This window comes from Chiloscyllium plagiosum, unplaced genomic scaffold (assembly GCF_037043375.1).
Source record: "Chiloscyllium plagiosum isolate Xiang-an unplaced genomic scaffold, Cpla_swu_hap1 HiC_scaffold_1, whole genome shotgun sequence".
NCBI lineage: Eukaryota > Metazoa > Chordata > Chondrichthyes > Orectolobiformes > Hemiscylliidae > Chiloscyllium > Chiloscyllium plagiosum.
Window position 1 is genome coordinate 52,495,500 of NW_028270139.1, and position 13,772 is coordinate 52,509,271.

General features: G+C 38.3%; 1 protein-coding gene across 4 annotated transcripts in view; it reads right to left on the minus strand.

Annotated features, from left to right (window-relative positions):
• The window catches only part of kcnip4a (potassium voltage-gated channel interacting protein 4a), a 1,154,042-nt gene that overhangs the window by 928,165 nt on the left and 212,105 nt on the right, over positions 1–13,772 (minus strand). The window contains exons 1-2 of one of the 4 annotated variants that reach the window (XM_087986805.1): positions 4,985–5,213; positions 4,747–4,897 (exon numbers count right to left, since the gene is read on the minus strand). The exons of 2 other annotated variants lie outside the window; for them this stretch is intronic. In XM_087986805.1, coding sequence (XP_087842931.1) covers positions 4,747–4,834 — 88 coding nt within the window. In that variant the 5' untranslated portion in view covers positions 4,835–4,897; positions 4,985–5,213. Of the gene's footprint in view, positions 1–4,746; positions 5,214–13,772 lie in introns of those variants that run through there. One more of the 4 variants, XM_087986804.1, reaches the window with a different exon arrangement.

Here is a 13,772-nt window from a genome sequence, read left to right on the forward strand (position 1 = left end):
GACAATTGATAATTATGGAGTGGATTTAGCATTTAGGCACTGCAGAAACCTTCTTTTACCTTAAAGGTTCCCATAGATGTTACTTAATAATAATTGTCATGCCTGGCAACTTACTGTGAATCCAATGATCAGATTCTACTATATATCTCCAGGCTCATTGTGTTTTTAATTTTCTCAGCATTTATTTCAACCCATGAACAAAAAAATAAAGAAAAGTGCTAAAATTCCACCCAACTGAGAAATACTGTATAGTAACGCTAATACATAGTCTTAGGTGCTGCTCAGTTAGTCATGTAACGTTAGATTTCCAGTTTCGCCTACAAGTACAGTACTCTTAGAATCTTGAAGCCACTCAAACTGATAATCATGATTATAGACAAAAGAACTGCAGATGATGGAATCCGAAGTAGACAAACAGGAAGCTGGAAGAACACAGCAAGCCAGGCAGCATCAGGAGGTGGAGAAGTCAACGATTCAGATATTAACCCTTCTTCATGACTAGATGACCTGAAACATTGACTTCTTCACCTCCTGATGCTCTCTGACTTGCTGTGTTCTTCCAATTTCCTGTTTGTCCAAACTGATAATCTGGTGTGCTTCTGGTAGCCCACTTCAAAAGACCCTGGATCTATCCTGAGCAGTCCCGAACAGGACTATAATGCAGACTATTTAAAACTTTAAAGTATCAGCAAAAGTCTGCAAAGTATAAGCTTGGGGTACTAAATACATTTACAGCTCCAGGACAGAGATGAACCAGCAGCCTTATTTAAGGAGGCAGAATGATGTTGAATTTTATAGAATTCTTGCAGTGTGGAGAAAGGCCCTTCAGCCCACCAAGTGCACATACACCCTCCGAAGAACATCTCACCTAGATCCCTATCGTATCCTGTTATTTCCACATTTCCCATAGCTAATCCACCTAGCCTGCACTGTCTGAAAATAATGGCAATTTAGCATGGCCAATCTACCTAACCTGTACCCCTTTGAACTGTGGGAGGAAACTGGAGCACCCGAAGGAAACCCATGCAGACACGGGGAGAACATGCAAACACCACACAGTCACCGAAGGCTGGAATTGAATCTGAGTATCTGATGCTGTGAGACAGCAGTGCTAACCACTGAACCACCGTGCTGCCCCTAATTTGTGGACCATTAATTTAAATACAATACAAATAGAGGAATGGCTTACAATTAAATCAAATGTTGATGTCCAATAGAAATTACTGTCCACAAGCATGGCTACAATGACACTATTTTTACCACTTGCATAAAATTGTTTTACACAATGGAGTTAATGTGCTTCACATTTATACTTAACAAAAATGTATTACTATTCAGTATAAAGCATTGCAGCCTCCCTTATTCACCAAAATGTAGGTTCCTGGTATAAAATTAATAGGTACAGTGCACATCAGTTGAGTTTCTAGGTTTTGTTTTCATTAGTTTGCCTTCATCAGAGTGACTGCTGACAGCATTGACGCACACAACACAAAGCAGTACAGCTGCTCCTAATGATCACAATATGATTGGGTGTTTGGTTTCATTGCTCTGTTGAATAAACACATTTTTGAATGTTTTCACTTTCACTGGACAGTTATTTGACCATGATGGTATCTCTTCACAGTTTTGCTGACATTTCTATGAAACTGAGGTTAAGTGTTTTCACCTTTTTATACACCATTTCAGTAGAAATCAAAACCTTGTGCATTGCTTTTCACATTAACAGTTTAGCAATAAGAGAACAAAAAGTTCAACATACACAGGAATGATAAAAGTGCTTATAAATCACTTTTTAAACTACTGTACAAAATGTAATTACCAACTCTAAGACTCCCATTTTTCTACATTTGTTAAATATATTGGACATACTATAAATTATTGAATAATTATTTCAACTATACTTAATATGTCCTCTGCCTTTCTCAGATATATTATTCATGAAAATGTCAGTAGGTCATAAAAGTTCACTACAAAGCTGTAACTTATAGGGGCCAAATACCCACAGCCCTTCTATTGCATTTTCACCATGGTTACAGGAGGACTGCAGGAAAGAGTTGGAAATTAAACTGATAACTATAAATGTAAGGTTACAACCTTATCTGATTATTTCTGCAGAGCCTTGTTTAAGGCAGAATCTTCACCTATCCCAAAAATATGACAGAGAGACAACAGAAATTGTGACCAAGAAAAGGTAGATCTTTCATTACTTCTGGCCTGGTCGAACATCAACAGCTTGGTACTCCAAGTGACTGAACAAATAATAGATTATAGACACCATTGATATTCCATGAGAAAGGCATCCACAAGAAGGCCTTAGTACACTATATATTGTGCTCACTTCCTTCTGATGATATTTAACATGTCCACTTAATGTATTTAAATTAGGAACTCTCTCCTTTGCATTGCTTACTTGGTGAGGATCAGAGCTAGGTATCACTGGCAGAAAGATTTCAAAAGTACCCAGGACTCGAAAGTCTGGAGATTATCATTTCTTTGTTATTGAAATATCCTACAACATACACACATTTGAATGAGACTAGAATGTGGAAAAAAGGATGCAGTTGAGTTTTTGCATTTGAGAGTTTTCTAAATTCTGCCTTCAAATTAATTACATATGGTCTGTAGAATTGAGCAGCAGAACATTAACATACTACATGCCTGCACTGTTCAGTTTTATACAAACTATGTATGCCATCAGAGGGTTAATAATCAGTCTACTAAGGAAAAACACAAGTATAAATACCCACAAGTAATTTAAAAAATAGAAAAGAACAGATGCAAAACTTGATCCAGATTGCAATAATGAGATGCAGAACTGTAGCTTTGGGTTCCAATTAAAGATCTCCCAAAAATGGCATGTCACTAAATTACCATAGCAACCCGGGCAACACATTTCACACTTCCTCATCAGCAACCTAGATATCTTAATTTAATTACAAATAAACAGGTTTTAGACAATATGTTTAAAATATTAAACTGTATAAAAGTAGACAACAGTAGCAAACCTCAAGTACCAGAAAAACAGCTGAATAGAGAAATGAATTATGAAAATGTTTGCATTCCTGAATAGGACACAACATATGAACAACTGTATATACAATTCACGGTTTCATTCTTATCTTAATACAGCTTTTACACATGCAGAACAGTCTCTGAAATAAATACTTGTCCTTTCACCTCAGTGAATAGAATACATACAGTGAGCTACTTTGTAAATCATGCTCAAATCTTTGGGGTTAATAAAGTTACGGTATTACTGTCATTCATACTCTGGTACCTAAAATGGCCAAATATAAGGTTTATATTTTACATTCAAAAAATGCTTGGGATTTTAATTTGACCAAAACTACATTCTTTTCACTTTGAACCTTGATTAACAAGACACATATTTGCACACCAGAAGATGCAACAAGACATGACCATATTTTATATTCTAATGCTATCAGATTAGTCTGATGACCTGGAATCAAGTTGACCATCTTTATTCAAATGTAAAGGTAAATAGATGTTATTCAGTTTGAATTGCATTGTTACAAGACTTGAAAAGAGACAAACATTTTTCTAAAATCAACATCAAATATCTGTGGCTTTATTTGAGTACTAAATTAGCAAATGACAACACGCTAATGCTCAACTGCATTATAAAATGACTGTGACATCACAAAGCCAAATTGTGTCACTTGATCATATTGAAGCATTAGCTTTCAGGCTTGTTTTTGCCTCACAATTATAAAGAAATGCTCAAACACAATAAAACCAGCTGTAATTAATATCAATTTTGTATAATGACACTACAAGTTTAATTGCGACACCCCAAAACAGAAAGCTTTAAATGTAAAAAAAATTTATTTGGAAAAATTCACTGTCAATTACAGCGCTTAGCTGATAAGCAACTAAATATCAATTAACATATTGTGAAACTACTAATTTCCATAAGTTTTCCTCTAATAAAATTTTAAGCTTGAATTGTGCAAAAATTAACCATTATTTCCACCCTATTTTCTATCACTGAAAATGAGAGTTTTTCTTTTACAAACTGTGTCATGAATAAGACTACTTCAAACTACTTCAGGTACCTGTATCAGTTCTTCCAAAATTGTTGAATGACATTCCATTTGACTAGAGCTACAGGGACCAGAACAGACTCTGTACTTTGGTCTACAGCTATTTACTTAACTATTAATTTCTGAGAGAAGTTAGCATAAACATTTTTAATCAGATTGAAGCCTCGTATAAGTTTAATTTTCGCTCCGCTATTTCTGTTTAATGTAACATTCAAGCAAAATGATAATTTCAACAGTACTGGCTAGAGTTAGAATAAAGAAACAAATCCATTGTTTTATACAGCACAATAATTAATAATTAGCTTCAAAGCAAAATGCAATGCAACAAGTATGATCATAGTCTATTGCAGCCTATTAGGTATTCAGTCTTCACATTCACGAAGAATGTGAACAAGTATGATAGTACTCAAATGTCCAATGCAGTTAAATTTACGTTACACATTCATTTCACATTCTATATCTATAGACAATTAACACAGAATGTCTAGTAACCCTAAGCATTTCTGCTACATTCTGGCTTCTTTTAAAAACAGATTACAAACACCAAATATACAGTATTCAATAGTAAAAGAGAAATAGGAAAGTAAAGCAAAAGCCAAAAGCATTAACATTTTTTCACACAATCTATATTTAGCACTTTACAAAAAAAACTAGTTTTATTTTTAAAAAAACACAGCATTACCTGTGTTTAGCGATCCGGTAATAAACCTGAACAGGTACTGGGCAAATTTCAGAATTTCACGCTTACATCTTTTCCTACAGCCACTCATGCTAAACTGGATTCTATTCTTCGCACAAGAATAAAGACAGGAATAGGCCACTGAGCTGGGTGTCTGTAACAGAAAACTTGTTTCACAGTTAAGACTGCAGACTGCTATCCCACTTGCTGTGGCTTGTGGAAATAAAACCTTTTGATTTACCTCAGATGTCTGTCAAATAAATTTTCAGCAAGTGAAGCATATACTAATTGCTCAGTCCAATCGGTTCTTTTTTTTGTAAGGTCAGCTGTGGCAGTCGGCATTGGCCAGTTGAGGCTGAAGGTCTAGAGTGAATGAGAGCTGCCAGTGTAGCAGTTCACATATTACTGACTCACACAGCGTCTGTAGATATTCTATCCTCACAGACCATTGACTAGGGGGTGGGGCCTGCTTCTCCTGTATAGCTACTGAAATCTGTCCTCATCAAAGAATAAGCATGGCAGCAGGTGATGAGGCAGTCATGCGACAGACCGTGTTACACACAGTTTATAAAAAGAGTAGGTGATTAACACTTCACATCATTACAAACGAATCACTGTGTGTAGCCATTGAAAAAGTACAAATATTAAAGGCACAGCTATACTTGGAACAGAGAGATGACCTGAAAGATTACAAACAAAATGCAGCCAAAGATGATAACAATTACTGGGCAAGCACTACATATTTCAGAATTCATATTTTATTCTCATTCTATTGTCAAGATTACATGCTGCTTACATAATACCAATAAATATTGCAATCTGATTGGGTTTATTTTACCTGTAGCACCCAAAGAGACACAATAAAGCTATTATATCAATAGCTTGGATCTTGCATCACTTCATAAAACAATGCAATTGTGACTATATGAAAGAGAGCCTTACAGCTGCATGACCTCTGGGCATTACTAGCTTGAATGTTAAAAATGAAGATTTATGAGGAATTGTCACCTATTATAATAAAGTCAATGTTTCACAATATGAAAACTGTTTTTTTGCATCCAGTAACAATTATGACAGTAATCTCCTGTCAATGTCCTTGAGCAAGCTCCAAGGATTCATTTTCACAGAGCAGCCCCAAAAAAAGAGTACACTGCAGCTAGCACAGTGCATTCTAACGGGCTGGCCAGTCCCTTATCTCCTGATTAAAAATTCAAAACCCAGGAGCCCCATGACGTCAAGAGTAACTGACCTTAGGGTCTGACCTTACATGTAATTCTAATACAGGATGATGTAGCAAAAACACATACATACAAAGAATGATGCAATTTTGATGATGACACAGCTCAAACAGTTAATATATTCAGAAATATCAAAATAATGACAAATTGTAGTCACAGCATTCTGTGATCAAAATGTGTAATGATAACTAGAAAAAAATCTTCTTTAATTTAAAACACTAAAATACCTTTGCAATTTAAAATGCATGGCAACAATAAAAATAAAGACTTTTTTAAAAAGTCTAACAGTTAATTTTTTTTTGTTTAGCTGACAGTAAATAGACAGTTCATGTTTTCTCATGGTGGTATCTGTTAGTCTTGTGAGACCATGGGAAGTCTTGCTTCAGTCTTTGTTGGTGGAGCAGCATCTGTTGTGGCTGTAAAGGCCCACATGGGTGTGGCAGTCTTAGCTGCAGCGACTGCACTTGAAGTCACTGTCCTCCAGTGTTATCGATGATGCACTTTCCTTTAGCAGCAAACCTCACCTTCTCTTCTCTTATTAGACCGCTGTGTAATTCCAGCCTCCAGCGAGACTGTATGCTTGGATTGTCCTCCCACCTCTGAACGATCATGTTCAGTGATTTCATGTCTCTCTTGCAGACATCTTTGAAACGAAGATGAGGCCGCCCTTGTTATCTCCTGCCAGAGGCCAGTTCCCTGTACAGCAGGTCTTTCGGATCCTCCCGTCTGACATGTGGTGTATATGCCCCAGCCAGCGGAGACAGTCTTGTTGGAGCAGGGTGAAATGGCTGGGTATCTGAGTGTGGGCCAGGACCTCATTGTTGGCCACTTGGTCAGTCCTCAAAATCTTTCTAACAACAGAATGGCCAAGTATCCTCATGCTAACAAGAAACTATGGTAAAGTCAACTTGGTGATTTTTTAAAAAAACTGTCTATATAGTAATCATAACATGAAAAACATTTCACTTTCAATAAAGATATTTTTCTTACATCTGGATTATGGTAAAATTCTATCTGGCCATATAATTAAGTAACTCATTATAAGTACTGAATCTGGCTCGCTATTGGCAACTTAGATTATCTAGATTTGAAGCTGCATGGTCTGTATCTTTAAATGTGTGATACTGTTTACAATCTGACCATCATTTGATTGCACAAATAACTACTCCAGCATGGATGTATTTTTAATTAATTAGTTAATCAGTTAGTGAACTTTTATTATTGGGTCAAATGTGTACATCTCCTTATAGTGGGTAGTTTGCAGAAATTCTTTGGAAGTCAACAAAAAGGACATAGATTCAAAGTCTATTTGTCTCATTTTAACCCAGTTTTGGTCAATGTGTCTGGTCCTTGACAGTTTAAAGTGATTAAGTTTGTCCATAGCTGCCGTGTAACTGTAAAACAGAAATTCTTGCAAATATTGGTTGTATTGCCAGCCATAATAATATTATCATGAGGAAGGTCTCTACAGTGCAATACTATGACAAGTAATTGTACCTGCATTGATTGATTTTAAACTGCCTTCGGCTTCAGTGTGCACTATCGACAGGCTGCACTGCTGCAACTCACAAACCTCCATCCCTGGAAGCACAACAGCAACAAGTGCATGGACGTATCATCACCTCCCAAATCACATCCACCCTGACTTGAACATATTTAATCAGTAACTCACTGTTACTAGGTGAAAGTCCTGGAATATCCATCCGAACAGAAGTGCGGGAAGATCGTCTCTAGTCAGACTACTATGATACACAAAGGTCTACCATTACATTCACAAGGGCAGCTATGAATTGGCAGCAAAATGCTGGTTTAAGTAGTGATTCCCAAATGCAGAGAGTTGAAAGAATGGACAATGTACTATATTTCCAATTGATTTACTGTGAAAATATCGATTTTTCAAAACAAACATTAATAAGATACAGTCAGAATGGAAGAGTCACAACAAAACTAGAAGATTATAAACAAAAAAAAGCACTCAGTGGAATAGTACAGGCACCCAATAAATTAACACCGAAACAAATAATTCTGATGACCAGCGGTATACTTGAATAGACTATAGTGATGAGGAAAAGGATGGGGTTACACCTGAATCATGAGGGAGGAAAGATAGACAAGACTGACAAGAAGCAGAAGAGGTCCTTTTGAGAAGCAGCAGAATAGACATCTTTTGGAAGCAATAACAGATAATAAAAATGAGAGAGAGAAAGAGGACAAAAAGATGCTTGCTAGATCATTCTTGGGAGAATTAAGAGTCAATCACATTTTTCTGGAGACACGTGTAGACCATACCAGGTAAGGATGGCTGAATACCTTCTCAAAAAGGTACTAGTGAACTAATTTTTTTTAATGACAATTGAAAACAGTTTCATAGTCATCCAGAATTATTTTTAGTTAATTCAAATTCCATTATTGGCCTGGTAGGATTCAAATCTGGGTCTTTAACTAGAGCATGTCCGAAGTCTCTAGATTACACATCCTGAGACTGTCACTATGCCACTATTTCCCCTTGAGATGATTAGAAGAATGAATGCACAGATCAAAGAATGGTATAGGAGAAGTGAGTTCTGGCTCATGGGGCACTGGCACCAGCACCGGAGAAAGTTAGGACTGTAACACTGGAATGGCTACATTTCAACAATGCTTCGAACTATTCAGTCATAAGATGAGGAAAGTGTGGCAAGTTTACAAAATGTACTCTGGGTAGGGGATTTCAATGTCCACCACCAAGAATGGCTCAACAGCAGTACTACTGATTGAGCTGGTTAGGTCTTAAAGGACTTAGTTGCGAGACTGGGTCTGCAACAGGTGGTGAGGGAAAACATACTTGATCTTATCCTTACCAATCAGGTGGCTGCAACTGCATCTGCTCATGATTGTATCGGTAAGAGTGACCACCCCACAGTCCTGTGGAGACAAAGCTGTCTTCACATTGAGAATAACTTCAATCATGCTGTGTAGCATTGTCGCTGTGCTAAATGGGACAGACCTTGAACAGATCCAAAAGCTGAAGACTAAGATCCATGAGGCACTGTGGGCCATCAACAGCAGAATAGTACTCCAGCACAATCTGTAACCTCATGGCCTGGCATATCCCCAACTCAATCATTACCATCAATCCAGTATATCAACCTTGGTTCAATGGAGAGTACAGGCCAGCGTGCCAGGAGTAGCATAAGGCATATCTGAAAATGAGATATCAACTTGGTGAAGCTGCCAAACAGGACCACTTGCATGCCAAATAGCATAAGCTGCAAGTAAAAGAGAGAGCTAAGGAATCCCACAACCAATGGTTCAGATCAAAGCTCTGCTGTCCTGCCACATCCATTTATGAATGGTGTTAGACAATTAAATAACTGACTGGAAAAAGAGGCCGCACAAATATCCCCATCCTCAATGATGGAAGAATCAAACACATTAATGCAAAAGGTAAGGCTGAAGATCTTCAGCCAGAAGTGCAGAGTGGATTATCCATCTCTGCCTCCGCTAGTGGTCCCCAGCATCATACATACCAGCCTTCAGCCAATTTGATTCACTCCATGTCATATCAATTAACAGTTGGAGGCACTGGACACTGCAAAGGCTATGGGAAGTTTGAAAAATCCAAAAGGAATGAGAGAGCAGAGGTGCAGGGTAGCAAAATGATGAATGATAATGAAAGCATGATAGAAAAGATAGAAACTAAATACAGAGGAGTGCAGCACAAGTTTGAACCAGAATACATAATAATGATAAAAGATCAAAGCTTCAGATTCTTTTCTGAATGAAAGTATTTGGAATAAGATAGATGAGTTGACAACATAAAGACAAATAAATGAAGATATCTTAATAGTTACTATGAAAACATGATTTTATGGTGATCAAGACTGGAAACACAAATATCAAGGGTATTCATGTTCCAGAATAATAGGCAAACAGCACAAGGAGGTGATGTAGCTTTGTTAATAAAGGCGGATATAAGTCTGGTGGGGGAATAGTGATACAGGTGCAAAGGATTATGATGTGGAGCCAGTTTGGGTGGAGCTATGGAATGACAAGGGAAAGATGCCACAGCTGGGAGCTGTTTGTAGGCCTCCAAAGTGTTACATCACTCTAGGACAACACATAAATCAGGAAATAATGAAAACATGTAAGAAGGGCAATTGTCATGGTTGATTTTAACCTGTATATAGATTGGACAAATCAGATGGTCAATAGTGACATGGAAGATGGTCAGGATTACTTCCTAGATATGTTGCAGAACCTTGCTGGACATGTCGCAGGACAGGATTTACTCATGTTTGGCAAAGAATGGACTTAGTGATAGCATGGTTTTGTGTGAGTGAAGTTTTGTCTCACAAATTTTCCTGAGGGTATAAGGAAGTGACAAAAATGATTGATAAGGGTAGGGCTGTGGATATTGTCTACATGAACTTTACTAAAGCATTTGACAAGGCCACTCATAGTGAGTTGGTAAGTTAGGTATAAAATTGGCTTGGTCATAGAAGACAGAGGGTAGTTGTGAGGAGTGTTTCTCTGACTGGATATCTGTGAACAGTGAAGTTCCATAAGAATCAGTGCTCGGAGTTCTGTCAATTGTAATACATATATACATAAATGATTTGGATGAAAAAGTGGTCTGATTAGTACGTTTGCAGACAACACAAAAATTAATGGAATTGTGTTAAGTGAGGAAGGTTGTCAAAGGATACGGCAGGACATAGATCAGTTGGAAATTTGAGTGGAGAAATGGCAGATAGAGTTTAAGCCAGAGAACTTCCAGAAGCATGACACTCACCCACAGACTCCGTCGACAAACACATAGACCTAGACCCAATATACCGGCCTCTACAACAAACCAAATAAATTTCAGAAGACACAGTACAGCAGTACAGGAAGCTCCAAAGCACTGAAGATGTCACCAAGACAGGGTATGAAACATCTGCAAATCAACTGCCCAGCTTGGCAAACATACCCACAACTATGACAGTTGGCAAGTGATGTTGCAACTGGACAAGACATTAGTTCAGCCAAATTTGAAATATCGTGTGCAGTTCTTATCACCACACTATAGGAAGGATGCGGACTGAAAAGAGAGGGTGCAAAGGAGGTTTAGCAGGATGTTGCCTGGATTGGACTGTATTAGCTATAAGGAGAAGTTGAATAAAATTAGATTGCATTCACTATAGCATCAAAGGTTGAGGGGTGACCTGATAGAGATAAAATTATTAGAGGTATGGAAAAGGTAGGTATTTGGAATCTTTTTCCCAGGTTGGAAATGTCAAATACTAGGTTTTTTTGGTGAAAGGGGGAAAATTTAAAGGAGATGTTTTACATGGAGGCTGCTATGTGCCTGGAATACAGTGGCAGGGAGGTGGTAGAATTAGATATGATAGCAATGTTTTAGAGGAATTTAGACAGACAGATAAACAGGCAGAGAAGAGAGGAATATGGATCATGTGCAGACAAGATTTGTTTAGGATGACATCCTGGCTGGCACAGACATAGTGCTGAAGGGCCTGTTCCTGTGCTAAACTGTTCTATGCTCTACATTCTAGATAACTTACCCAGGAACAATCTATTTTAGATCCAGTACTGTGTAATGCATTAGGATTAGCAAGACATCTTCTAATTATGAGTCATCTAGGCGTAGTGATCACAATATTTCAAATTCAGTCTGAAGGAGATCAACTCTGGTCTCAAACAAGTGATCTCAACTTAAGTCATGTCTGAAGTGGGCTGTGAAAATAGAATAAGGGGAAATTCAGTGAATGAGCAGTAGCAGACACTGTTAAGCAGAAATGTTATAATTCTCAGCTAAAATATAATCTGATCAAAAAAAAAAGACTTGACAAGGATGAAACAACAGCAGTCAACACTGGCTTTCACTCCGAAAGCTAGTGTGCTTCCAATTAAACCTGTTGGACTATAACCTGGTGTTGCGTGATTTTTAACGCAGTCAACATAGGTGGTCAAGAAGAGAGTCCAATCAAAATCAGTCTTGAAGGGTTACACCCAAAATATCGACTTCCCCATCTCCTGATGCTACCTGGCTTGCTGTGTTCTTCCAGCCTCCTGCCTGTTTAATCAAAATTGATGGTATACAAAGTGGCAAGAATTAATGATAGGCCAGAGGACTGGTAATTTTTTTTAGGAACCAGCCACAGATAATTAAAAAGCTAATAAAAATGAAGAAAATTCATTACGAAAGTTAATTACAATGAAATATAAAAACAACAGGAAGATCTTTTCTGGTATGTGAAGTGAGTAACTAAAGTAAACATGTGACTCTTGGAGGATGCAACTGGGGAATAACAGGGAACAGAGAAAAGGGCGGTAAACTGATATTTTGTAACAGCCTTCATTATAAGTGTGTACAAGAAAATTTTCTGATTCCCTATGTGGATGTACCGACTAGAGAAGGTGCAAAAGCTCAGGTGTATCCCAGAACTCTGTGGGAAAATAGGGAAGTGATTGCTGGGCTCCTCGCTGAGATATTTGGATCATCAATAGTTACAGGTGAGGTGCCAGAAGACTGGAAGTTGGCTAAAGTGTTTAAGAAAGGTGGTAAGGACAAGCCAGAGAACTATAGACCAGTGAGCCTGACGTCGGTGATGGGCAAGTTGTTGGACAGAATCCTGAGGGACAGGCTGTACATGTATTTGTTAAGGCAAGGACTGATTAGGGATAGTCAACATGGCTTTATGCGTGGGAAATCATGTCTCACAAACTTGGTTGAGTTTTTTGAAGAAGTAACCAAGACGATTGATGAGGGCAGAATGGTGGACGTGATCTATATGGACTTCTGTAAGCCGTTCAACAAGGTTCCCCATGGGAGACTGGTTAGCAAGGTTAGATTTCATGGAATACAGGGAGAACTAGCCATTTGGATGCAGAACTGGCTCAGAGGTAGAAGACAGATGGTGGTGGTAGAGTGTTGTTTTTCAGACTGGAGGCCTGTGACCATTGGAAGGCCACAAGGATCGGTGCTGTGTCCCCTACATTTTTGTCATTTATATAAATGATTTGGATGTGAACATAAGAGGTAAAGTTAGTATGTTTGCAGATGACACCAAAATTGGCGGTGTAGTGGACAGCAAAGAAATTTACCTCAGATTACGATGGGATTTGATCAGAAGGGCCAATGGGGTGAGAAGTGGCAGATGGAGTTTAATTTAGATAAATGTGAGGTGCTGCATTTTGGGAAAGCAAATTTTAGCAGGTCCTTGGGAGTGTGGGAGTGTTGCTGAACAAAGAGACCTTAGAGTGCAGGTTCATAGCTCCTTGAAAGTGGAGTCGCAGATATATAAGGTAGTGAAGAAGGCGTTTGGTATGCTTTCCTTTATTGGTCAGAGTATTGAGTACAGGAGTTGGGAGATCATGTTGCAGCTGTACAAGACATTGATTAGGCCAGTGTTGGAATATTGCATGCAAATCTGGTCTCCTTCCTATCGGAAGGATGTTGTGAAACTTGAAAGGGTTCAGAAAAGATTGACAAGGATGTTGCCAGGTTTGGAGGATTTGAGCTATATGGAGAGGTTGAATAGGCTAGGGCAGTTTTTCTTAAGCGGAGGCTGAGGGAGTGACTTTATAGCAGTTTATAAAATCATGAGGGGTATGGATAGGATAAATAGACAAAGTCTCTTCCCTGGGGTAGGCGAGTCCAGAACTAGAGGGCATAGGTTTAGGGTGAGAGGGGAAAGATATAAAAGAGACCTGAGGGTCAACTTGTTCACGCAGAGGGTGGTACGTGTATGGAATGAGTTGCCAGAGGAGATGATGGAGGCTGGTACAATTGCAACATTAAAGAGGCAT